We start from the raw sequence: 27,178 nt of genomic DNA, 5'->3' as shown, positions 1-27,178 counted from the left end.
TCACTTTTCACATATGAATTAAAATCTTATTTTGTAGAACTAGTCAGTTTAGTTCAAGCAAGTTATTTGCACATACATACATATTTTATCTTTTCCTAATAAAAGGTGAATTCCCTGATGACATTCCTTGTCTTGTTCACCTGTGTGTCCCCAATGGGCATAACACAATGCTGTATGTCAAGCATTGTACTAGGCAAATATTTACATAAATGATCAAGCTGCAATAATACACATGAAGCCAACTCAATTGTCTTACAATTCACCTTCTTTCTACTAATTTGTTCTGCTCTTCCTCACAATTATTCCAAGTTAGTTGATGTTTTATTGTATTTCCAAAGACCATACTGTGTACCCCTTTGTTAACTTTTATGAATTTATTTATAGTAAAGATAAGGATACAAATGTCTTCCACACATACATGGTAATCTGTGGTGCTCGCCCCTCCCTCCCTCCTGGGACTGACACACTGCAGCCCACGCTGCTCACACTGCAGCCCCATCCTTGCGTGAGAGAATGGCGCCACCTGGGGCTGTGCGATGTGTCAGCCTGCTCATTCCCTTCTCCAGCTCAGGACAGAGAAAAACAATTCATTCATAAGGTTTCCATTCTGTTATAGGCAGAGATTTATAAATCAGCATGATTTTTCAAAGAGTACAAAGTTAAACCGTTCTGCTTAGAAAAGAATAAACACAACCAATCGTTATTCCTCTAGTATAGTCAAAACAGAGATCAAACTTCTTTGATAGCGTTATAATTTCTATGCTCAGACTTAGACTTTAGAATCAAAATTCTGAAACATTTATTTATAAGGTTAATAACTACCTTTGAAGTTAAGCAGTTTACTGAGCAATTAAATATTTTTGTCCATACACATTCAGATTTAACTATCGCTATAAATAGTCATAATTTCTCCAGTTTCAGTCTGAACACATAACTTATAGTAGTAATAAGACACAGGTTCTAGTACAGATTTTCTAATTAGTGGTATGGCCCTAAACAAGCCAGGTTAGATCTCTGCCTTCACCCACATCAAACAGGAATAATAATATATTTCCTTAACCTATCTTCTAGGTAAACAGATGAGATTATATGAAAACATTTTGCTAAAGTCGCTAAACAAAAATAAGAAAAAAATATGTAAGGTTTTTCTATCACATTAACTATTTTTTAATATTTGATTGACATTTTTGTAATATAACCAAAATAAAAATTGCATACTTTCAAGAATGACAAAATTCTGTAGTTATACAACGTGAATTAAAATAGTAAAAGCTAGTCATAATATGAAGTCCACTCATCCATGTTCTCATTTAATCACTTTAAGAAATAATAATTATAAAAATAGGTAAAATTCCATGAAAACATTCCCATTTGTTCTAGTTCAGGAGGTCTTGCCCACATCAACAGACTGTCTGGCATCAGCCACTGTTTCAGGCACTCGAACAGTCATATTGTCCATAGATTTTGTCAAACAGATTTGGCAGCCCAACCGTGACCTGTATGGAGAAGGGGGAAGATATGGTTTACTATTACATATATATATTCACAAGGTAATGCAGTTGTTTAAGATAGTCTTTATGTTTTCTTACCCAAAGCAGTCAGGGAACTTATTAATCTTTTAAATTTCCTTCATGTCAAAACAGATATAACCAACCCTATCAACTAGAGAGTAACAAAAGGTAAATATGAATACAATAAACCTAGTGTAGTAAAGCTTCATTTTAGCCTGTGGTTCCTATTATCTATTAACTGTTTCACCAGACCACTATTTTTTGGTCAAAGAGCTGACAAGCAAGGAAACAATCAAAAGGCATAATGGTGGGGAACTGAGGTTATTAGCAAGGCCAAGAAAATGATTAATCAATTCCTAGATAATTAAAACTACACAGACTATAAAAGGAAGCTACACTTTTTAAAGCCTTTAAAAGAAGAAATCTGGAATAAATACATAGACTTAAGTCATCAATTATAACAGCATATTTTTTTCTCAAATTTTTACCATCTCTGAAAATCAAGAAGCGTCTTAAAATCAGTGGAATCTTCCAATCACTGCTACACTGTCAAGTAATGGTCATCTCACAGCTATAAATTTGGTGACAATATTCATATAGGGGTCTCTTCAACTTAGTTATGGAAAGTATGTAAGTTCCACATGTTGAATTTACCTACTTTTCAAAATAAGTATAAAAAGATTGCAAAATGAAAACGAAGAAGAATACAGAAAGAAAGCAGGGTATAAATTTGGAATTAATAAATATTTGTCATTTTAAGAATGACTATAATTTTCTTTTCTTTTTTTTTTTTTTTTTTTAGAATTACTACTAATTTTCTTTTGTGTTTATTTTCCTTTTTTTCTTTTTTAGACAGGGTCTGGCTCTGTCACCCAGGCTGGAGTGCACTGGCATGATTTCAGCTCTCTACAACCTCTACCTCCCAGGCTCTGGTAATCCTCCCACCTCAGCCTCCTGAGTAGTTGGGACTACAGGCATACACCACCACGCTTGAATAATTTTTGAATGTTTTGTAGAGACAAGGTTTCACCATGTTGCTTAGGCTGGTCTCAACCTCCTGGGGTCAAGTGATCTATCCGCCTCAGCCTCCCAAAGTGTTGGGATTACAGGCAAGAGGCACAGCACTCAGCCATTTTCTTTTCTTAGCAGTGATATATAATTCAAATCTGTGTCTAGAGAAGTCTAACTCACTCTTTCAATATGCAGAAAATATGTTAAGTGATAACACTGTGTCTTATTTGAATTAGCAGTGCTTTTCTCTTCCTCAGTGGCATATAAAAAGAAATGTTAATCTTACAATCGACATGTCTTCAATTTGATGAAATGTGATATTCAGGTCTTGGTTTTATTAATGTATTCATCAAGCATTTATGGAGTACCTAAAGGCACAATACTAAATGTCAGTGACGAAGACCAACTCAACTCCACACTTTCTTGTTGAACACCTCTTACTTCCTGGGCATTGGGATGCACTAAAGAGATAGCATCAGAGTTACAGCCAAAAAGACCAGCAGTGCAGAACCCAGCACTTAATACACCATGTTCACAGGCAACTTGCTTAACCTCACCAAATGCTGGTTTCCTAACCTGATCTTCAAGATGAGTAGGAGAATTCCTCACAGGACTGATGTGAGGATTGGTTGCTAATGCCAGCATTAATGAGTAAACTTTCAATCAAAGGGATGAGATGAGACACATTCAGACACTTAACATGTGAGACTGTGGCAAATGCCACCGAGGGAGAAAGCCAAATGGCTCTGAGAGGTCTAAGAAGAAAGCACTTACTTCTGGCCATGGGAGGTGGTGTTTGGCTTTGCAGGATAGGTAGGATTTACTATTTACTATTTAGTAAAAGATAAAGGAGAAAAGCATGTGAGGCAAAGGCAACACAATGCAGAGAAGCTCAAGCAACATTTAAGGCAAGATGGGTGTTTTAGCTTGGTTGCTGCACAGTGTAAACAAGGACAAGGGGAATGATGGGCCAGAAAGGCGGCCAGAGGCACAGGCAGCTGTGAATATCAGTTAAGGGGTCTGTGTTTCACTGGTGAGCAAGGAGGCACCACCAGGAAGTTTTGGAGTAAAGGGGTATGCTTAACCATGAGAAATACTGATTACTAATAGAAAAAAATCCCTTCTACCAAGAGTTCTTTATTTGTAGAATTGGAAACAGCCTTCACAATACTCAAGTATGCATTAAGCTCTGTCTGCAAGAGAGAAAAAGTGGCGAGCCAATTTGGACAAATTCACTAAGACAGCAGTGAGCTCTAGAGAGTCTGTTAATTACTCTTGGTATTCATATACAGATAGCAAGATGATGCTGGTCTTTAAGGAACTGTTACTTTAGTAAGGGAAACAGAGAGGGAAACAGTTATCAGTGAAACATGGCAGGATACCAGAAGTGTGGTGATAGAAGAACAATAAGCCTGTTATGGGAACACAGAAAGAGACGGAACAAAAAGCTCCCGCTCACTCTAGAAAATAAGGCAGTGGCGCTCCGTGGCTATTTCCTCACTCTCCTACTTTTTCTGCTTCCTTAAAGGTCTCTGGCTCCAAGATCCACCAATATAGACGGTGTCTCATACTTTGGAGAAGGAAACAGACAACAAGGCTCCCCTGATTTCACACTTTTGAGTCCCAAAACATTCTGACACTTGTGCAAACCTCGAAGTTATTTTCTCCAGTCACTCTTGCCACATATCCCTGATGGTGAAAATATACTGGGTACTGGGTTTAGTTTAGATCTAGGGTTTGGTTTTCAATTCAGAGAAGCAGCTTGAAACAGTAAAAGACTAAAGGCTTTGTGGCCCAGCATAGCTGGATTTAAATCAGGGGTGTTACCCACTAGCTGTGCAGCCTTAAGCAAATCCGCAACAACTAAACTTTGTCTCCCCACCTACAATACGGTGATAGTACTGCCTAACCCTGAAGGTTAGAAATAACATTTAAGTGCCTAGGCATTACAGTAAATTCCCAATAGATAGGTCGATATGATGGTAGTTACAATGCTAACAACTAACATTTAATGAACGCTTTCTCCACCAAGCACTGTTCTGAGAGCTTCACATATACTTCCTCATTAACTCCACACAGCAATACTGTGAGGTAGATATTATTATTAACCTCATCTTACATATAAGGAATCTGAGACCTCTGTGTAGATTATCCATGCAAACTGGTGGCAGGGAGCAATGACAATCATCCAGTGTAAACTCACAGGTAATTCCTGAATCTCCCTTTCCATCAACTATTAATTCCGCAAGCAGTTGGTGACCTCTATTGTGAATCTGGCATTAGAGATACAATGGTAAAATAAGACATGGCGGCTCCTCTAATGGGAAAAGGGAGAGAGGTAACCAGTATGAAAAAAACAATGAGGCTGTCCATGTATCATCCATCCATCAGCAATCAAGGTAAGGACAACCAATAAAACATGGAAGCCAGGCACGGTGGCTCACGCCTGTAATCCCAGCACTTTGGGAGGCCAAGGTGGGCAGATCACAAGGTCAGGAGTTCGAGACCAGTCTGGCCAACATGGTGAAACTCCGTCTCTACTAAAAATACAAAAATCAGCCGGGCATGGTGGCGGGAACCTGTAATCCTAGCTACTTGGGAGGCTGAGGCAGGAGAATTGCTTGAACCCAGGAGGCAGAGGTTGCAGTGAGCCAAGATCATGCCACTGCACTCCAGCAAGGGTAACAAAGCAAGACTCGTCTCTAAAAAAAAAAAAAAAAATGAAATGATGGTGTTTTTGCTTAAAAATTAAAAACATTTACATAGTATTTAAAGTAAAGTAAGTACATGAACTAAAAGGCTGAATTTCCTTATTTCTTTTTTTGAAACTTTCTGATACCCTAAAAATAAGTTTACCTGTGGTTACCAGCTTTGAACAAAATTCTTTCCATTCCAAATATGTCAGTGTGTTTTGTAAATGCTACCTGTGAAACTCATTATACTCTTTGCCACAAAGTATTTCTACTAAAATGCTGTGTACTTAAGAATACCAGCCATAGGCCGGGCGTGGTGGCTCAAGCCTGTAATCCTAGCACTTTGGGAGGCCGAAACGGGTGGATCACGAGGTCAGGAGATCGAGACCATCCTGGCTAACATGGTGAAACTCCATCTCTACTAAAAAATACAAAAAAAAACTAGCTGGGCGAGGTGGCAGGCGCCTGTAGTCCCAGCTACGCGGGAGGCTGAGGCAGGAGAATGGCGTAAACCCGGGAGGCGGAGCTTACAGTGAGCTGAGATCCAGCCACTGCACTCCAGCCTGGGCGACAGAGCGAGTCTCCATCTCAAAAAAAAAAAAAAAAAAAGAATACTAGCCATAAAACACTATAAAAGCTATTCCTTGCTCTCCATTATCTAGCTCTAAAACTTGGCAATTTTATCATCAATATTCTTGCTAGCTGACGTTTATTACAGACCTTTTGTATCTAACTGTAGCTCTTCCTTTTCCCTTTCTTTTCAATTAGAAAATTATCTATTACATGCATCTACAATTGTAACTGTATACAAGGGCAAACAGTTAGTTATGATGTACCTCTTTTTAAGAGACACAATTCTCAGAACCAAACCAATACAGTCATTGGATTTAGTTTCTGTGTTAAGGGGGAAAAAAGGAGGTGCTCATAGAGAACATGGCACTGAAGATGTGAGGGGACAGGCAGACAGTAGCCACAATCCACTCTGCTTTGGTGTCCAAACAGATACTATTTCACCAGTTTCTCTTCCCAGGGTTATCAGTCTCACATCTACCAAGAGGGAAATGAACTATAAAAGGAACAAAATGATTCTTCTTCTCTAAATAAATACAAATGACCTGAAAATTTTTGTGAGGATTAAATGGGGTAGTTTATGTTAAGTATATAACAAAATTGTAGCTATATAATACACATGAAATAAAACTATTATTACTATTTTTAATTTTTAAAAAGTTATTTGTCATTAAGGTCACCAAACTAGAGTTAAACAAAGCCAACCTTAATTAATAAGCTCTCACTATCTTACCCCTTGAAACAGTATATCAGCTAGCTACCTTCATTGACTCTAACTGAAAGACTAGATATTTTAAGAAAAAATAAGTTATCACTTAATGTTACTTGCTACTGGAAATCTCACCACTTTCAAGAGTAACTCTACCTATTAATTAATAACAAGAATAAGCTCTGATTAAGGTACACTTAGAAAAAGAACTACTCATTTTAACATAATTACTATTATATATTAAGTTTCTTTAAAAATTCTGTTCTCTTCAATAGGTAAAACTTTCCACCATAATTGTGTTCAATTATCAAACCTGTCCTTCAAGAATACTATAAAAGCATTAAATTTAACCCCTCCATTCAGCTGTAATAAATATTAGTTCCTGGAGTAAAAAGAGACTAAAGAAGAGGTGTTAGGATCTATAACTTGTACTTCCAATACTTCCAATTAATTTTTTTTACTTTTGTAAAGTTTCATAAGGTCTAAACTATAGCAGTGAAAACCAAGAGAATTGCCACATATATGATACTCAAAATCTGTGACTGTTATTTAACCTGGTAGAATACTATTACTTTCATGGGTCTGGTCTTACATAGACAACATAATAAAACATCTATGTTCCCAGATTATTAGTACAATTGAAGCAGTCCAAAAATCTTACCTGTCTGTGAGTCCATATGCCAGATCAAGCATGTCATTCTCCTCATCAGTGATTGCATCTAACTTCTCATATATGTGATCTTCAAAGATGAGGTGACAGGTTGAACAAGCCAGGGTTCCCTCACATGCACCTGACAAAAGCAACAAACACTGAAAATACTCCCTTTTACATCAGATGATTCAAACCTGGTTCAGTAAAGGTTTCTAAATGTTAGAATCAGCGTTAGAATACATAAGTGAGGTCAGGCACAGTGGCTCACACCTGTAATCCCAGTGATTTGGGAAGCCAAAGCAGGCAGATCACTTCAGGTCAGGAGTTCAAGACCAGCCTGGCCAATATGGTGAAATCCTGTCTTTACTAAAAATACAAAAATTAGCCAGGCATGGTGGCACATGCTTCTAGTCCCAGCTACTAGGGAGGCTGAGGCAGAAGAATTACTTGAACGGGACAGGCGGAGGTTACAGTGAGCTGAGGTTGCACTCCAGCCGGGGCAACAGAGTAAGACTCTGTCTCAAAAAAAAAAGAAAAGAAAAGTAGAATACATAAATGAAAGTTGAAAATGAAGAGAATAGGGGCAACAACCCTCCATCTCCTGCCGCACGCGCACACACACACGCACGAGTTTGAAATCCCTCACGCTGTATTATTTCACAAAGGTTTTGGCTTGGTGCTATGAAGGAATACCTATGAAAATACATAGTCCTAATAGAGAGCTTAAAAATTAATAAGCTGAGACATGCATATATATAAAAGTGTGTGCATTTTTAAACTTACATAGTAATTACTAACATAATAGCAATGTAAGTTACGGTATATAAGAGGAACTAGAAAGCAATCAAACCTATCACTAAATTAAGTTAAATGTTTAAGTGTTACTCAGACTTTGCTTGAAAATCTCCTGACAAAGAAACCAACACCACATAAGTCAGCCAATTTTGCATTCGGCTGGCTTCCACCAAGCTAAAGTCTGCCACTCTGTAACTAGCACCTACTGGTCCAGTGCTATCCCATGGAGTTTAATCTTTCTAAATGATAGCTTTTCATTTATTTGAGATTATTCTTCCTTCTCCCAGCTGAGCATCCCCAGGTCCTTCCACTGTTTCTTACACAACACAGTTCTAACTCCCATCCCTCAGGCTAGTTGGGCTTTTCTTAAAATATGGCATCCAGAACATATTAGTATCCCAGGGGAGAACCCGACAACAGAGGCATGCAGAATCACAGTCTGGTTAAATCTAACTTTAAAAACAGGGATTCGGGTTTGTTTCTACATGAATTTTTAAAGTCACTGTACAATTTCAAAGACTATAGAGTCCTCAGAGTAACTTCAGTTTGATTTATATTCTCTTTTGGAACTAAACATTATATGAAATATACACAGCCACTATTAACAACTAGTAACCTTCTTAATTTTCCTCTGAATGGATCATTTTCACTAGAGTTGTTCCTTCCTTATAATTTAAGCACTTGTTATTCATATTTTACCATTTAAAAAAAAAAAAAAACAAAACAGGCCAGGCATGGTGGCTCACTCCTGTAATCCCAGCACTTTGGGAGGCCGAGGCAGGCAGATCATGTGAGGTTCGAGACCAGCCTGGCCAACATAGTGAAACCCTGTCTCTACTAAAACTACAAAAATTAGCTGGGCATGGTGGTGCGCACCTGTAATCCTGCTACTCGGGAGGCCAAAGCAGAAGAATCGCTTGAACCTGGGAGGCAGGCAGAGATTGCAGTGAGCCAAGATCAAACCACTGCACTCCAGCCTGGGCGACAGAGTGAGACTCCGTCTCAAAAAAAAAAAAAAAAAGAAAAGAAAAAGAACCATTGAGAGGTCTCTCTAAATCTTCATTTTTATTAAATCCAATTCAAAGCAATAATAGAATTATGGGAGAGCGAGACCATATCGTGAAGTACAAGAGTTAGGAGCATGGGCTTTCAGCCAGACTTCCTCCCTTCAACTACAGCTTCCCTTTTTATTAACTCTGTCACCTTGGGCTACTTTACCTTCCATGTCTCAGCTTCCTCAAGAGTAACTACACTAACCTCACATAGTAGTTCCAAGAATTACACATGACTGCATACTTAATATATATGAATATATATACTGGCAACCATGACTGGCAGATAGTATGTGCTATGTAAGTGTTGGTAAACTATTATTATTATCTGGAAGTCACAGAAACTCTTAGAGTAATTGAACTTTATTTGTAAACATAAGAGGTTAAATTAAGAATTAAGCCCCAGAAGTTAAAGAAATGGACTAAGGTCATACCACTAGTTAGAGATGAGTTAGGACTTCAGCTTAAGTTTCCCAGTGCTGTAGGCAACTAATCATTACTGTATCGCCATACAACAATGTAAGTTGCCTTACTTATATATTAAATGGAGAGAAAAGGCTCATATGCCAACAAATCCCTCCTGAAAAACAAAGGACACTGCTTTTTGTACCAGTGGCCAGTCGAAATGAAGAGCTACCATCCTGTTCTAGCTCCTTCATAGGTTTCAAATTCTCTCCCTCTCTTCCCTAGGAAGCTTCCATTCTTTTAACCTTCTCTTAAAGGTATTCTTCTATTCTCTTATTTAAATTTTCATGGCTCAGGAACCTTGGCAATCGTTTCCACATCTTGCTTAAGTTGCTAAGCTCAGCGCTGAAGAGACTATTCTAATAAGAATTTGATCTCTACTAAAAATACAAAAAAAATAGCCAGGCGTGGTGGCGGGCGCCTGTAGTCCGTAGTCCCAGCACTTCGGGAGGCTGAGGCGGGCGGATCACGAGGTCAGGAGATCGAGACCATCCTGGCTAACACGGTGAAACCCCGTCTCTACTAAAAATACAAAAAATTAGCCGGGCGTGGTGGCGGCACCTGCAGTCCCAGCTACTTGGAGGCTGAGGCAGGAGAATGGCGTGAACCCGGGAGGCAGAGCTTGCAGTGAGCCGAGATCGCGCCACTGCACTCCAGCCTGGGCGACAAAGCGAGACTCTGTCTCAAAAAAAAAAAAAAAGAATTTGAAAAATGCTGAATATGTACAGATCAACTTTTGATGTCTACACACTAAGTTCCTATTTATTCTTTAAATGAACATATCGCATTCATGATCCCTCATTATTTTATGATCCTTTTCGAACCTTTTCTGCCACAAAAACCTGTCAACAATTTATCCTTTCTTATTCTCTGTACTAGGAAGAAGTTCAAATATAATAGAAACTATAAGACTCAGAATGAAACCAGCCTATGTGAGAGAGCTAACACTAAACCAAAGAAAGCTCATGGTCAGACTGTGTTACTACAGAAACGATCTGTAGCAAGGGTTTACAAGACCCCATGGATAGCACTTAACAACTATTCTGTCCTTGCCATAGTCAGGGCTCAAAGAAAAATTTAAAAAAGTAAAAAGAAACTTTCAATCTTGCAAAATTCCATAAGAAGACAGATGATTCATTTTCTAGAGTTTGTTTTGAGATTTAACCTATATGGTTTATTAACAAATAAAGGATTTTTGAGAATATTGGAGACACCTATCCAAAAAGGGTATTTAGGAGGAAAAAAAACCCTGCAAAAATAAGGTAAATATTTGGGTATAAAAAGAGCTTAAAACTCTGAGAAGAACAAGAGACTATTTAAGAGAAAAAAAAAAGTTCCTCCTTTTCTGTTTTCTTTATCTCATAAAATACTGCCATTTCATGATAGCTGTGTCCTCCAACTACTACTTGTCTCGGTGTTCAGTTCTATGAGGTTTTTTGTTTTGTTTTGTTTGTTTGTTTTTTGAGACAGAGTCTTACTCTTATTGCCCAGGCTGGAGTGCAATGGCGTGATCCTCCGCAACCTGGGTTCAACCTCCGCCTCCTGGGTTCAAGCGATTCTCCTGCCTCAGCCTCCTGGAGTAGCTGAGATTACAGGCGTAAGCCACCACGGCTGGCTAATTTTTGTATTTTTAGCAGAGACAGGGTTTCACCATGTTGTCCAGGCTGGTCTCGAACTCCTGACCTCAGGTGATCCGCCTGCCTCAGCCTCCCAAAGTGTTGGGGTTACAGGCGTTGAGCCACTGCACCCGGCCAGTTCTGTGAGTTTTAATGCATGTATAGACTTGTGTAACCACCACCACACTCAGGATACAGAGCAGCTTCATCAGCCTAAAACATTCCCTTTTACTGTTGCTTTGTTGTCACAATCTACCCCATCCCTAACCCCTGGCAACCACTGATCTGTTCTCTATCACTCTAGTTTAGTCTTTTCCAGAATGTTCACATAAATAGAATCATACAGTGTATGACTGAAACTACCTTCTTTCACTCCACACAATGCCTCTAAGATTCATCCAATGTGTTGCGTCTATCCATAATTTGCTCCCTTTCATTGCTAAGAAGCATTCCACTGTTTGAATGTCCCACGGTTTGTTTCTAATAGGTATTTGGTGGTGTCACATTGTGACTTCATTCACATTCTCTACAAGAAATTAAAGGTGTAAAATATCTTTTTTTTTTTTTTTAACTTTGCCTCATTTTTTTTTCCAAAGCCACTTGGGAGTATGACATCACCATTAGTCTCCTGTCCCTCTAGAAGAAAACTCTAAACAACACAGAGTCGTTCATACAAGCAAGTTCAGTCCCGATGCCCCTCAATTATCTTTTTATGAGCTTATTTGCCATCTCTACATTCTCCTTGGTGAAGTGTCTGTTCATATCTTTTGCCCATTTTTTAACTGGGTTGTTTCTTACTGTTAAGTTTTGAGAGCTTTTTATATATTGGGGATACAAGTCCTTTCACTGGATATGTGATTTACAAGTATTTTCTCCCAGTCTGTAGTTTGTCTTTTCACTCCCTTAACAGTGTCTTTGGAAGAACAAAAGTTTTTAATTTTGATGGAGTCTAATTTATGTATTTTTTCTTATTTATAAGAAAAAATTGTGCTCTTCTGGTCATGTCTAATTCTTTGCCTACCTACCCACAGGTCCTGAAGATTTTTCTTTGTTCTTTCTTTGAGAAATTTACAGTTCCAAGTTCTGCATTTAGATCTAAGTCAATTTTGCATTACTGTTTTTATAAGATTTATGAGGTTTAGGTTGACGCTCCTTTTTTTCCCACATGAATATCCAATTGATTCAGCATCACCTGTTGAAAACAATACTCTTCCTTCACTAATTGTTCTGCACCTCTGTCAAAAACCAATTGGCCACTGCCAAGAGGTGGAAACAACCCAAATATCTCTCAGGTGATAAAGAGACAAAGAAAATGTGGTATACATTCATAAAATGAAATATTATTTGGCCGCAAAAAGGAATGAAGTATACAAACTAAAACAGAAGATGAACATTGAAAACATTACGTTAAGTGGAAGTCGCTCACAAAGGACCACATATTATATGATTCCATTGATGAGAAATGTCCAGAATAGGCAAATCTATAGATACAGAAAGTAGTGGCTGCTTAGGGCTAGGGAAATGGGGGATTGAGAGGTGCTAGCTAAAGAGGATGGGGTTTCCTTTTGAAGTGATGAAAATGTTTTAAGGTGATGTTGCACAACTCTGAATATACTAAAAAAAATTCACTGCATACTTTAAATAGGTGACTTGTTTGGTATTTAAATGATACTTCAATAAAGCTGTTATCAAAAAAACTGCCCATCTTTTATGGGTCTGTCACTGAACCCTTTATTCTGTTTCACTGATCTACATGTTTGCTTGTCTCTCTGCTGATATTATACCATCTTCATCACTGTGGTGTCATTGTAAGTCTTAAGACCTGTACTGTGCTTCTTCTAACTTTATTCTTCTTTTAAACTTGTTTTGGCTCTTCTAGTTAATTTGCTTTTCCATAAACATATTTTGTTAGATTTAAACCTAAAATTTTCATTTAGGAAGCTATTATAAATGGATTTTTTTTAGTTTTCATTTCCAAACATTCACTGTTAAGTACATAGCAATACAACTGGTGTGTGTGTGTGTGTGTGTGTTGACCTTATATTCTAGGACCTTGCTAAACTTACTTATTAGCTCTAAGAATTTTTTTGTAGATTCCTTGTGACTTTCCTCATAAACAATCATGTCATCTAAAACCACTTTTATTTTTTCAATCTATGTGCCTTTTCTTTCTTTCTCTGGCCTTAATACACTGGTTAAGACATCCAGTGTGATGTTAAATAGGAGTGGTGAAAGTAGACATCCTTGCCTTGTCTCTGATTTTACAGGAAAGACATTCCATTTTTCACCATAAAGCATGATGTCAGTTATAGAGTTTTTTGTAGATTCCTTTTATCAGCACCTTATTTTGCATAGAGTTGATCTGGCACTGCCTTCTTATTTCCAGTTAAAACATGAGAACTGCCACCAATTCTCTATCTCTTTTGACACAGAGTTCAGAGCCATAATGAGCATCCCTATAGCTCCCAACTATGCTAGAGTCACAGCCCCAGATGCCAAAGCCTATCCGCAGAAACAAAGTAGATAACATTGTCATTAGGCGTCATCTTCTAAGTCTTCTTTCTTCAGCATCACAGAATTCCCAGGCTCCTATCCACCATGGTATCTTCTGCACTGAGATCACCCATGCATATATTCCCACTATCAGACTTGGGTGCAACACAGAGAAAGGAGTCTCTGTTTGTTTTTTTGTTTTGTTTTGTGTGTGTGTGTGTGTGTGTGTGTGTGTGTGTGTGTGTGTGTAGGGTGGGCCCAGGGAGTTAAGGTGTTCCTGATGTGCGTGTGTGCGTTCATGTGTGTAGGGTGGGTCCCTGATCTGAGATTAGAAGGTACAGACTGGGCATGGTGGCTCATGCCTATAATCCCGGCACTTTGGGAGGCCGCAGTATGAGGATCTCTTGAGGACAGGAGTTTGAGAACAGCCTGGGCAATATAGCAAGATCCCATTTCTACAAAAAAGTTAAAAATTAGCTGGGTGTGGTGGTGCACACCTGTAGTCCCAGCTACTTGGGAGGCTAAGGCAGGAGGATCACCTGAGCCCAGGAGGTCAAGGCTGCAGCGAGCTATGATCATACCACTATACTTCAGCCTGGGTGACAAAGCAAGACCCCATCTCTTTTTGTTTAAGTTTTGGGGTACATGTGCAGGTTTGTTACATAGGTAAATGTGTGCCATGGTGGTTTGCTACACCTATCAACCCATCACCTAGATATTAAGCCCCATATGCATTAGCTCTTTTCCCTAATGCTCTCCCCTCTGTGCCCTCCCCCAGCAGGCCCCAGTAAGTGTTGTTCCCTTCCCTGTGTCCATGTGTTCTCTTTTTCAGCTCCCACTTACAAGTGAGAACACGCAGTGTTTGGTTTTCTGTTCCTGCATTAGTTTGCTGAGGATAATGGCTTCCAGCTCCATCCATGTCCCTGCAAAGGACACGATCTCGTTCCTTTTATGGCTGTGTAGTATTCCATGGTGTATATGTACATTTTCTTTATCCAGCCTATCATTGATTAACATTTGGGTTGATTCTATGTCTTTGCTCTTGTGAATAGTGCTACAATGGACATATACGTGCATGTATCTTTATAATAGAATGATTTATATTCCTTTGGGTATATACCCAGTAATGAGATTGCTGGGTCAAACGGTATTTCCAGTTCTAAATCTTTGAGGAATCACCACACTGTCTTCCACAATGGTTGAACTAATTTACATTCCCACCAACAGTGTAAAAGTGTTCATATTTCTCTGTAACCTCACCAGAATCTGTTGTTTCTTGACTTCTTAATAATCACCATTCTGACTGGCATGAGACCCTGGCTCTTTTTAAAAGTAGAAGAAAGAAGCAGGAACAGCTATAATTACAAGAGTTAGAAGGTGCAATGCATTTTATCCCAAAAAAACAAGCTATAAATGGTAATTAAGTCAGTTGTGAAGAAATAGGTTCTGCATGTTGGCTCAAAAATTTAGCCAACATTATGTTTATGGGAAAACAAATTCCAAATAACAAGCAGCTGACCTGAAAATAGATTATGGAAACAAAACCTATCCACAATTCACAAAATGGGGAGCATTTTTTTTTTTTTGCTTTTCACATACACAGAGAATCCCACAAAACAAACAAACAGTAGAAGATAACCTATAAAACTATAAAAGAATAAAGGATATAAAATAACAAACAATAACTACAAGGCTAAAACTTGCAGCTGATCACAATATGGGCATACTAATACATTATGTATATGAAGGAATAAGGTGCAAAATTTATATAACTTATTATATACACTGCCCCAGAGTAATATTGGTGGCTGTCAGCTTTTAGTGTCCCTGTAAGTGGTTGGCTATATAAAAGTAAATGAATAGGGAAAATGTGTATGTATATGTATATATGTATGTGCATGTATATATGTACATGGATATACACATATATGTAAACACAAAGTGATCATGTTTTATGAGAAATGCATTCTCAAAGATTTTGAGAATTGTACAAGTCTCATATTTCAAGAATTATTTTCTCAATGAAACAAAATAGAAAGTGGATTCCTAAAGTTTAAAAATCTAAAATACTCAAACATTTTTGTTTTAAAATATACTTAAGTAGAACAAATGTATAAAGTAAAATTCTTTACATTACTATACCCACCATTCAAATAACCAAAAATACATCATGTCTTACAGCAGGCCCGGGCCACAGGCCACACAGCAGGTGAGCAGAGGGCGAGCGAGGGAAGCTCCATCTGTATTTACCACCACTCCCCGCTGCTCGCATTACCGCCTGAGCTCCACCTCTGTCAGATCAGCAGCTGCATGAGATTATCACAGGAGTGAGAACCCTATTGTGAACTGCGCATGTGGGGGGTCTAGGGTGCACCCTCCTTATGAGAATCTAATGCCTGATGATCTGTTACTATCTCCCATCACCTCCAGATGACACCTACATCTAGTTGCAGGAAAAGCAGCTCAGGGCTCCCACTGATTCTACCTTATGATGAGTTGCATAATTATTTCATTATATGATACAGTGTAATAATAATAGAAATAAAGTGCACAATAAATGTAATGCACTTGAATCATCCCAAAACCATCCCCACCCCAACCTCGTCCATGGAAAATTGGTCTTCCACGAAACCAGTCCCTAGTGCCAAAAAGGTTGGGGGCCACGGCCGTAGAAAATAAAATGGTAGTTACCAGCGGATGGGAGTCGGGGTGAGGAAATGAAACGAGCATGTGCTGTTCAAAGGGTACAAAGTTTCAGTTAGGAGGAATTTGTGTTTAACATGTCTAGCACAGGCCGGGCACAGTGGCTCACGCCTGTAATCCCAGTACTTTGGGAGGCTGAGGCAGGCAAACTTTTGAGGTCAGGTGTTCGAGACCAGCCTGGCCAACATGGTGAAACCCCATCTTTCCTAAAAATACAAAAATTAGCCAGGTGTCATGGTACTCGTCCATAATCCCAGCTACTAGGGAGGCTGAGGCACAAGATTCACCTGAGCCCAGGAGGTGGAGGCTGCAGTGAGCCAACATCACGCCACTGTACTCCAGCCTGGGTGACAGAGTAAGACTCTGTCTCAAAAAATTATTTAAAAAGAATTTTTAAAAATCTATAGCACAGCATGGTGACTGCAGTTAATAATAATGTATTGTGTATTTCAAAAGTTACTATCAGCAAATTTCAGATGTCTCATCACAAAAAATAACTGAGGTGAAGCACATTGTATACATGTATCAAAATATCACACTGTACCTACCCCATAAATACAATTATGATCGTCAATTAAAATTAATAATAAAACATATTTCATGCCTTAGCACCGAAAATAACCTGATTTAGGAACACGTTACAGCCACGCTAATATTAGCCCCTGGGGCCAGCATTTTACCCACCATCCTGGCTTGGTTATACAACAATTTTCATGAACTTAAAAGTATATACATTTTAGTACTGCTTTGATTTTGTTGACATTTTGGCTAACAATTCAGAGTTCTTTCTCCTAAACTAACAGTAATAGGTATCATGACAGGTTTTTGGCTTTCTTCCTAGCATTTTGTTACATCTAACCTCTGTTACAAAATAACTAATTTTCAGATACATTTTTCAGTATTAGCACTTAATGCTTGGCTGAAACTGATACAGGCTTTAAAAATGATTTTAAATTATAACCACAGTTTAAAATATCATCACCATAGTCAAGAAAATATACAGATATTCAGATGTCTATAAACAGTGTGGTTCACATGGTGCTGACAAAGGATGGCAGGGATTTGTTTATAAGCTAAAATGGTACATCTTTAGCTGCAGTAACAAACATAAAATTTACAACTCACACAGCCTGCCAGCTTAAAATTATAGGATTCCTGAAAAAAGTTTTGGTTTTCACAATACTTCTGATTTTGCTAGAGGAAGAATCTCAATACTGTTAATCTGCACAATTTCAAATATGCATATAAAATTACACGAAGAATAGTGAAGCATGCTTACTAATTTCAAGGTTGGTGAACTCATGAATGAAGTTTTGTTTTTTTTAAACAGGAATAATGATAGTAAGCACTTGGGCAAATCCTCAGAAGTTCTAGCTGCGAAATTAATTCCTAGAGAAAGTTAGATCTCTGCAGACTGTTTTTCCTTTCCTTTCATGTAACTTCAGTGTTTGCCAATGGGAAAAGACATTTCGTGTGTATGCATCTCATATTAAGATCATTTTGTATTATCTACTACGATGCTGACAATACAGATTGCCCGCCCCGACACCCAACCCCTTTCCCAAACAAAAATCTAGAGGATGGCTGCATGGGAATATTATATATTAGAAATGGAAATTATGTGTAAACACAAAATCTAATTTTCTCGAGTAAAGATTGATCTAGCATAGTCAGAAATACATTATATCAATAGCGACTCAAGTATGAAGGGAAAAAATATAAACTTATACAAACACAATCAGGATCTTCCAATTTGTATAATTTCCCTCAAAACAGACACACGAAAATAGGTAATATTGAAGAAAAAAAATGTCGAGAGTAAACTAGGTAAGTTGAATCGCAGGTGTGTAACTGCCCCCTAGTGACAGAATATTATGATACACTCTGAAAACAGGTACCTGCATCATCCAAAAGACCTATATTAATATAAAAGTTGGCAATGAGAATGTTTATAAGTTTGCACTGTTTCCAAAATGTATGACTGTCCCTTTTTATTCATTTGTTCATTCACTACTTCATTTCATATACAATGAGGAATAAAATAGGAATGACTTTATCCCTCATTGAAGTTTATTGGGAAAGATACACAAGAAATACATAATTACTAAACTGTGACAAATACTGTGAAACAAAATGAACAAGATGCTGAGAAGGAGGATAATAGGTTCAAGATAACTAGAGAACCACTACTTTGGACTGGGTGGCTGGGCAAAGCCTTGCTAAGGAAGTATATAAATTGAGATTTGAGAGATGAAAAGCTAAATTTTGGGGATGGGAGAGAGAGGGATGTATCGCAGGGAGAGGGTGAAGTATCTATAAAGTCTCAAAGGTAGGAATTTTGGGTGAGTTCAAGCTCTTGAGAAAAGGCCAGTATCACCAAAGTGAGACAAAGGACATTGAGAAAAAAAAGAGGAAGAGTGGCAGATAGGGCCAGATAATGCAGAGCCTTTTATGGTTGGGAATACAGATTTTATCCCATGTGCAAAGAAAGGCACTCATGGTTTTGTTCTGTTCGACAGAGTCTCACTTTGTTGCCAGACTGGAGCGCAGTGGTGCGATCTCGGCTCACTGCAACCTCCGACTCCCTAGTTCAAGCAATTCTCCTGCCTCAGCCTCCCAAGTAGCTGGGATTACATGCGCCCACCACCACGCCCAGCTGTTTTCTTTTTTTGTTTTTTGGGTTTTTGTTTTGTTTTGTTTTGTTTTGTATTTTTAGTAGAGACAGGGTTTCATTATGTTGGCCAGGATGGTCTTTATCTCTTGACCTTGTGATCCGCCTGTCTCGGGTTTTTTTTTTGTTTTGTTTTTTTTATTTTTTTCCCAAGACGGAGTCTTACTCTGTAACCCAGGCTGGAGTGCAATGGTGCAATCTCGGCTCACTGCAACCTCTGACTCTTGGGTTAAATCAATTCTCCTGTCTCAGTCTCCCAAGTAGCTGAAATTATAGGTGCGTGCCACCACACCTGGCTAAATTTTGTATTTTTAGTAGAGACGGGTTTTCACCATGTTGCCCAGGCTGGTCTCAAACTCGTGACCTTGTGATCTGCCCGCCTAGGCCTCCCAAAGTGCTGGGATTACATGCATCAGCCCATGAGTGCCAGGCCCACTCATGGTTTTTAATCAGGGGACTGATATGTCTGATTTCTGTTAGGACAAATTACCCAGCTGCTAAGCTCCAGAGCAGAAGCAGGTTAGCACAGCTCCAGGCGCACAGTGGCTGGCCAGCCCCACGTGCCGACTGTAGGGATGGAGCCAACAGGAGGTGCTAGAGACGAATCTTGGGGGCACAACTGGCAGGAGGTGCCGATGGACTGGATGTCAGGTGGGGCAGAAAGAGGAAGGAATGGGGCTCTACGGTTTCAGGTTCAAGCAGCCGGGTGGTGCTCATTACTGAGATAGGAAAGATTCAAGGAAGGACAGGTTACATCAGGAGGAAAAAAGCCAAAACCTGTTTTAAATATGTTAGATTTCCAAGAAGAGATATAAAGCAAGAAGTTAGACCTGTAAGTCAGGGCTCAGAGGAGAGGTCTGAGCTAAGGATGTAAATTTAAGAGTTTATCAACATCTAGAAAGGATTTAAGGTCATAGAACAGATGAGATCACCCAGGGAGAAACTGTAAAGAAACTGAGTACTTTGGTCAGCCATGTTTGGAGTACGGTGTTCATCTGTGAGTAGGACTTATGACAAGTGTGGTATTTAGATGGGCTCCTGCATTCAGCCTTAGGAATTAATGAAACAGCTGCCACCATAATGTTGTGGTAATAAGCTCTTCTTTATAACGATAACACTGCACCCTTCCTGATTTCATTTCTTTCATCTTTATTCTAGAAAGAGGCTTAGGCTTAACTCTATCTTTGGTGAATCTAGTTTAGCTTACTTATCTCGAGCTTATCTTTAAATACAAAGATTTGTGGACATGTCAAGATACTTGATCTTTAAAGCTTTTCTTCTGAGTCTGAATATGTGAATTTCTATGATACCAGCAGAATTCTTTAATTACATTTACATTAAATTTTCTTATTTCTTGGGCATTGGGAAAAAAGATTATTCCAGTGCTTATCTCTGTGTGATGATATGAAGGGTTAAATTCTTTTTAAATCTATTTTCAAAATTTGCTATAATGAACAATGAATCTGTATTAATACCTATGTTAACAATATTAGCTAATATTTATTTAGCAGTTGCTTGGATTTACTAATTTGATCTTTACAGCAATTTTATGAGGTAGATATTAATATTATCCCCGCTTTACAGATGAAAAGATGAGGTATGAGTAGGTTAGACACCTAACCCAATGTCACAAAGCTGAAAAAGTGATAGAGCTGGGAAAGAAGCCCAGGCAGGACATTCTTCCATTCCAACCAATGACTTTCAGAAAACACTTTGTTTAACTGTGATTCAGAGGATGAATTTCATTTTACATCATGACCCAGTACACACATACTTGTAAATAGCTAAATAAACATTTAATAAGATAATACTCTTGCAAAAGATGGTATTTTTTTTGTTTGTTTGTTTTTTTTTTTTTTTTTTTTTTTGAGACAGAGTCTCGCTCTGTGCCCCAGGCTGGAGTGCAGTGGCGCAATCTCGGCTCACTGCAAGCTCCGCCTCCCGGGTTCACGCCATTCTCCTGCCTCAGCCTCCCGAGTAGCTGGGACTACAGGCACCCGCCACCGCGCCCGGCTAATTTTTTGTATTTTTAATAGAGACGGGGTTTCACCGTGGTCTCGATCTCCTGACCTTGTGATCCGCCCGCCTCGGCCTCCCAAAGTGCTGGGATTACAGGCGTGAGCCACTGCGCCCGGCCGATGGTATGTTTTTATATGTTCTGTTCTTTTTGATTTCTTTAAAATGCTAGTTGGGAGTGACTAAATTGATTTCATGATCCTGTAATAGTTGCCACCTGCAGTTTAAAAAAAAACTGGACTGTAATACATAGTCACAAGTGATGAAGAAAAAAATACTTTCAAAAACTTAAAAGAATATTTTCAAGTATTAAGATCATAATACTTGTGTTTTAATTTAAAAGAAATTAATATAAAGCAATCCACACAAATTGTTTATGCAAAAAGCATTTTACACTATTTTGAGAATATGTAGCTTCATGTAAAACAGCAGTTGGAAGCCATTTAAATAAATGTTAAAAATCTGTCTTCACAATCAAACAGGACATTTAAAGAGCTTTTGCTAACCTACAAAAATAAACAATACTTCATCAAAAAATAGGCAAATAATACTGCCCAAAGCAATTTACAGATTCAACACTATTCCTATCAAACTACCAACATCGTTTTTCACAGAACTATAAAAAAACTATTCTAAAATTCATATGAAATTGATGCAGGGTAGATGAGCCCCAAAATTAGGGCTTAGCTCAGAAGGTTCTTGGCTTTGCCCAGGAAAGGATTCAGGGCAAGCCGGTGGTGTTAAACAGCAACTTTCATTGAAGCAGCAGCGTACAGCAGCAGCAGAGGTAGGACTCCTTGCGGAGCAGGGCTACCCCACAGGCAGTGTGCCCAGAGTAGCAGCTCAGAGGTTGTTCTACAGTTACATATATATATACGCACACATATATATACACACATACATATATACATACATATATACACATATATACATACATATATACACACATACATATACACACATATATACATACATATATATATATATTTTTTTTTTTTTTTGAGACAGTCTTGCTCAGTCACCCAGAGTGGAGTACAGTGGCACTATCTCAGCTCACTGCAACCTCCACCTCCCAGATTCAACTGATTCTTGTGCCTCAGCCTCCCAGGTAGCTGGGACTACAGGTGTGCACCACCACACCTGGCTAATTTTTGTATTTTTAGTAGAGATGGGGTTTCACCATGTTGGCCAGGCTAGTCTCAAACTCCTGACCTCAGTGACCTGCCCGCCTTGGCCTCCCAAAGTGCCAGGATTACAGGCATGAGCCACCACACCTGGCCAGCACTTACTCTTTTTAAGAGACTCTCTATTCAATAATGGTGCTGGGATGTCTGGCTAGACATATGCAGAAGTCTGAACTTGGACTCCCTACCTTTCACCATATACAAAAATTAACCCAAAATGGATCAAAGATTTAAATGTAAGACCTCAAACTATAAAAAAGACAACCAAGGAAATACTCTTGTAGACATTGGATTGGCAAAGGATTTTTGGCTAAGTCTCCAAAAACAATTCCAACAAAAGCAAAAATTGGTAAGTGGGACCTAATTAAACAAAGAGCTTCTAGACAGCAAAAGAAACTATCAACAAAGTAAACAGACAACCTACAGAGTGGGAGAAAATATTCACCAACTATGCACCTAACAAAGGTCTAATATCCAGAATCTATAGGGAACTTAAATCAACAAGCAAAAAACAACCTCATTAAAAAATAGGCAAAGGACATGAACAGATACTTCTCAAAAAAAGCCATACAAGCAGCCAACAAACATGAAAAAATTGCTCCACATCACTAATCATCAGAGAAATGCAAATCAAAACCACAATGACATATCATCTCACACCAGTCAGAAAGGGTATTAGCTGTTGGCCGGGCATAGTGGCTCACACCTGTAATCCTAGCACTTTGGGAAGCCAAGGCGGGCAGATCACTTGAGGTCAGGAGTTCGAAATCAGCCTGGCCAACATGGTGAAACCCCATCTCTGCTAAAAATATTTTAAAAATTAGGTAGACGTGGTGGTAGACACCTGTAATCCCAGCTACTCAGGAGGCTGAGGCAGGAGAATCACTTGAATCAAGGAGGCAGAGGTTTCAATGAGCCGAGATCATGCCATTGCATTCCAGCCTGGGCAACAAGAGCTAAACTACATCTCAAAAAAAAAAAAGGGTATTATTAAAAAATCAAAAAACAACAGATGCCATGTTAAATGATGTGGCGGGGAGGGAAGATAATCTAAATCCAATCATCTTTTTTTATACAAGAGATGCTAGTGCTGAAAGCTTCACATAATTTAAAACTTCAGTTGAGATAATTTTCCTACAGAAAAAAAAAAAAAGATAGGCAGGGCAGGGGTAAAGATGAATTTTCAGCACCCATAAACATCAGTCATTGCAGACTGAGGTACACTGCCACAGTTTTGTGCCTTCAACTATATAACCAGTTGTATTAGTCCATTTTCACGCTGCTGATAAAGACACACTTGAAACTGGGTAACTTATACAGGAAAAAGGGTTTACTGAACTTAGTTCCACAATGGCTGGGGAAGCCTCACAATCCTGGCGGAAGGCAAGGAGGAGCAAGTCACATCTTACATGGATGGCAGCAGGCAAACAGAGAGCTTACACAGGGAACCCCCCCACCCCTTATAAAACTGTCAGATATTGTGAGTCTTATCATAGAACAGCATGGGAAAGACCTGCCCCCAAGATTCAATTACCTCCCACTGGGTCCCTCCCACAACACATGGGAATTCAAGATGAGGTTTGTGTAGGAGGGGACGGAGCTAGACCATATTATTCTGCCCCTGGTCCCTCCCAAATCTCATGTCCACACATTTCAAAACCAAGTATGCCTTCCCAACACTCTTAACTCATTTCAGCATTAATTCAAAAGTCCACAGTGCAAAGTCTCATCCAAGACAAGGCAAGTCCCTCCTGCCTATGAGCCTGTAAAATCAAAAGCAGGTTAGTCACTTCCTAGCTACAATGGGGGTACAGGTATTGGGTAAATACAGCCATTCCAAATGTGAGAAATCGGCCAAAACAAAGGAGCTACAGACCCCATGCAAGTCCAAAATAAAGCGGGGCAGTCAAATCTTAAAGCTCCAAAATGACCTCCTTTGACTCCATGTCTCACATCCAGGTCACACTGATACTAGAGGTGGGTTCCCACACTCTTGGGCAGCTCCACCCCTGTGGCTTTGCAGGATATAGCCTCCCTCCCGGCTGCTTTCATGGGCTGGCATTGAGTGTGGCTTTTTCAGGCATACCATACAAGCTGTCAGTGGATCTACCATTCTGAGGTTTGGAGAGCAGTGGCCCTCTTCTCACAGCTCCACTAGGTGATGCCCCAATAGGGACTCTGTGTGGGGGCTCCAACCCCACATTTCCCTTCTGCACTGCCCTAGCAGAAGTTCTCCGTGTGAGCCCTGACCCTGCAAAAAACTACTGCCTGGAACATCCAGGCATTTCTATACAACTTCTGAAATCTAGGTGGAGGTTCCCAAGCCCCAATTCTTGACTTCTGTACACTAGCAGGCTCAATACCACATGGAAGCTGCCAAGGCTTGAGGTTTGCACTCTCTGAAGCCACAGCCCTAGCTCTACATTGGCCCTTTCAGCCAAAGCGGGGACAGCTGGGACAGCTGGGACACAGGGCACCAAGTCCCTAGGCTGTACACAGCAAGGGGGCCCTGGGCCCAGCCCACAAAACTACTTTTTCCTCCTAGGCTTCTGGGCCTGTGATGGCAGGGGCTGCCATGAAGATCTCTGACATGCCCTGGAGACATTTTCCCCAGTGTCTCAGGGATTAACATTCAGCTCCTCATTCCTTATCAAAATTTCTGCAGCCGACTTGAATTTCTCCCCAGAAAATGGGGTTTTCTTTATTGCATTGTCAGGCTGCAAATTTTCCAAACTTTTTTAATGCTCTGTTTCCTTTTAAAACTGAATGCTTTTAACAGCACCCAAGTCACCTCTTGAATGTTTTGCTGCTTAGAAATTTCTTCTGCCAGATACCCTAAGTCATCTCTTAAGTTCAAAGTACAAATCTCTAGGGCAGGGGCAAAATGCCACTAGTTTCTTTGCTAAAACATAGCAAGAGTCACCTTTACTCCAATGACCAACAAGTTCCTCATCTCCATGAGACCACCTCAGCCTGAATTTCATTGTCCATATCATTATCAGTATTTTGGCCAAAGCCATTCCACAAGTCTCTAGGGATTTCCAAACTTTCCCATATTTTCCTCTCTTCTCCTGAGCCCTCCAAACTTTTCCAACATCTGCCTGTTAACCAGTTCCAAGGTTGCTTCCACATTTGGGGTATCTTTTCAGCAGCACCCTACTCCTGGTACCAATTTGTTTAATTAGTCCATTTTCACAGTGCTGACAAAGACATATCCGAAACTGGGTAATTTACACAGGAAAAAGTGTTTAATGGACTTACAGTTCCACATGGCTGAGGAAGCCTCACAATACTGGCAGAAGGTGAGGAGAAGCAAGTCATATCTTACACAGATGGCAGCAGGCAATCAGAGAGCTTCTGCAGGGAAACTCCCTCCTATAAAACTGTCAGATCTTGGGAGACTTATTCACTATGACAAGAACAGCATAAGGAAGACCTGCCCCCAGGATTCAATTACCTCCCACCAGGTCCCTCCTACAACACATGGGAATTCAAGATGAGATCTGGGTGTGGACACAGCCAGACCGTATCACCAGTATTGTTTTCCATTACCCTACATCAAGTGATTTTTTTGTGAGCTTAAAAATATTCCTACTGTAATGCCTTTTAAAATCCTATTGTCTAAGCACTTTTGTCTATACAGTATCTACTCCCAAATCAACAGCACTAAATGTCAGGCTGATTGTTTAGCCTTTTTCCATGTAAGATCATGTTTAGCATCCATTCCAATGTTATTGATTTGGGATATATTTCAGTACCACACCATCACTAAATGAAAGTTTAGTTAACACTGTTATGAGATACTAAGATTTAAATTTTTCAATGGCATAACAGCCACAACTTCCAATGCACACAAACAACAGCATGGTTGACCCACTTCTGTCAAAGATCAGGAAATATATCTACCAGCTAAAGTGGCTCCACCATATAACAGAAATCAAAAAATTCTTTGAAATAAATAAAAGCAGAGACACAAGTACCAAAATCTCTGGGATGCAGCAAAAGCAGTGTTAAGATGAAGTTCAGAGCACTGAATGCCTACATTGAGAAGTTAGAAAGCTCTCAAATAACAATCAACATTAACCTAGAAGAACTTGAAAAACAAAAACCCCAAAGCTAGCAGAAGAAAAGAAATAACTAAACTCAAAGCAGAACTGAACAAAACTGAGACCCAAAAATCTATACAAAGGATCAAGGAAACCAAAGGTTGGTTTTCTGAAAGAATAAACGAAACGGATAGACCAGTAGCTAGATTAACAAAGAAAAAAGAGATGATCCAAATAAGCTCAATCAGAAATGACAAAGATGGCATTACAACCAATCCCATAAAGATACAAAGATCCTAGAGACTATTATCAATACCCCTATGCACATAAACTAGAAAACCCAGACACAGACCAAAGGAACAGAATAGAGAACCGAGAAATAAAGCTATTCATCTAGAAAATCTGATCTTTGACAAAGTCAACAAAAATAAGCAATGAAGAAAGAACTCCCTATTCAATAAATGGTGCTGGGATAGTTGGCTATTATATGCAGAAGAATGAAACTAGACCCCTATCACTATATACAAAATTTAACTCAAAACAGATTAAAGACTTAAATGTAAGACCTAAAGCTACAGAAGTTCTAGAAGAAAACCTCAGAAATGCTCTCCTGGAAATTGGCCTTGGCGAAGAATTTATGACTAAGTCCTCAAAAGCAATTCCAACAAAAACAAAAACTGACAAATGGGACCTGATTAAAGAGCTTTGACACATTAAAGAAACTGTCAACAAAGTAAACACCCTACAAAATGAGAGAAAATATTCACAAACTATGCATGAGACAAAGGTCTAATATCCAGAATCTATAGGGAACTTAAACAGATCAACAAGCAAACAACAAATAACCTCATTAAAAAGTGGGCAGAGGGCTGGGCATGGCGGCTCACACCTGTATTCCCAGCACTTTGGGAGGCCAAGGCGGGCAGATCATGAGGTCAGGAGCTCGAGACCAGCCTGGCCAACATGGTGAAACCCTATCTCTACTAAAAAT

General features: G+C 39.2%; 1 protein-coding gene across 1 annotated transcript in view; it reads right to left on the bottom strand.

The window, feature by feature from the left end:
* Positions 1-355: 355 nt before the first annotated feature.
* LOC105493641 (ferredoxin 1) overlaps positions 356-27,178 on the bottom strand; it is a 36,500-nt gene continuing 9,677 nt past the window's right edge. Inside the window, exons 3-4 of the mRNA XM_011761456.3 lie at positions 7,156-7,285; positions 356-1,496 (exon numbers count right to left, since the gene is read on the bottom strand). Of these exons, the coding sequence (XP_011759758.2) occupies positions 1,382-1,496; positions 7,156-7,285 (245 nt within the window). The 3' untranslated portion in view covers positions 356-1,381. The remainder of the gene's footprint in view (positions 1,497-7,155; positions 7,286-27,178) is intronic.

The sequence above is a fragment of the Macaca nemestrina genome, chromosome 12, assembly GCF_043159975.1.
Source record: "Macaca nemestrina isolate mMacNem1 chromosome 12, mMacNem.hap1, whole genome shotgun sequence".
Taxonomy (NCBI): Eukaryota; Metazoa; Chordata; class Mammalia; order Primates; family Cercopithecidae; genus Macaca; species Macaca nemestrina.
The sequence above is the reverse complement of the archived record's forward strand: the minus strand, read 5'-3'. Positions and strand labels throughout refer to the sequence as shown.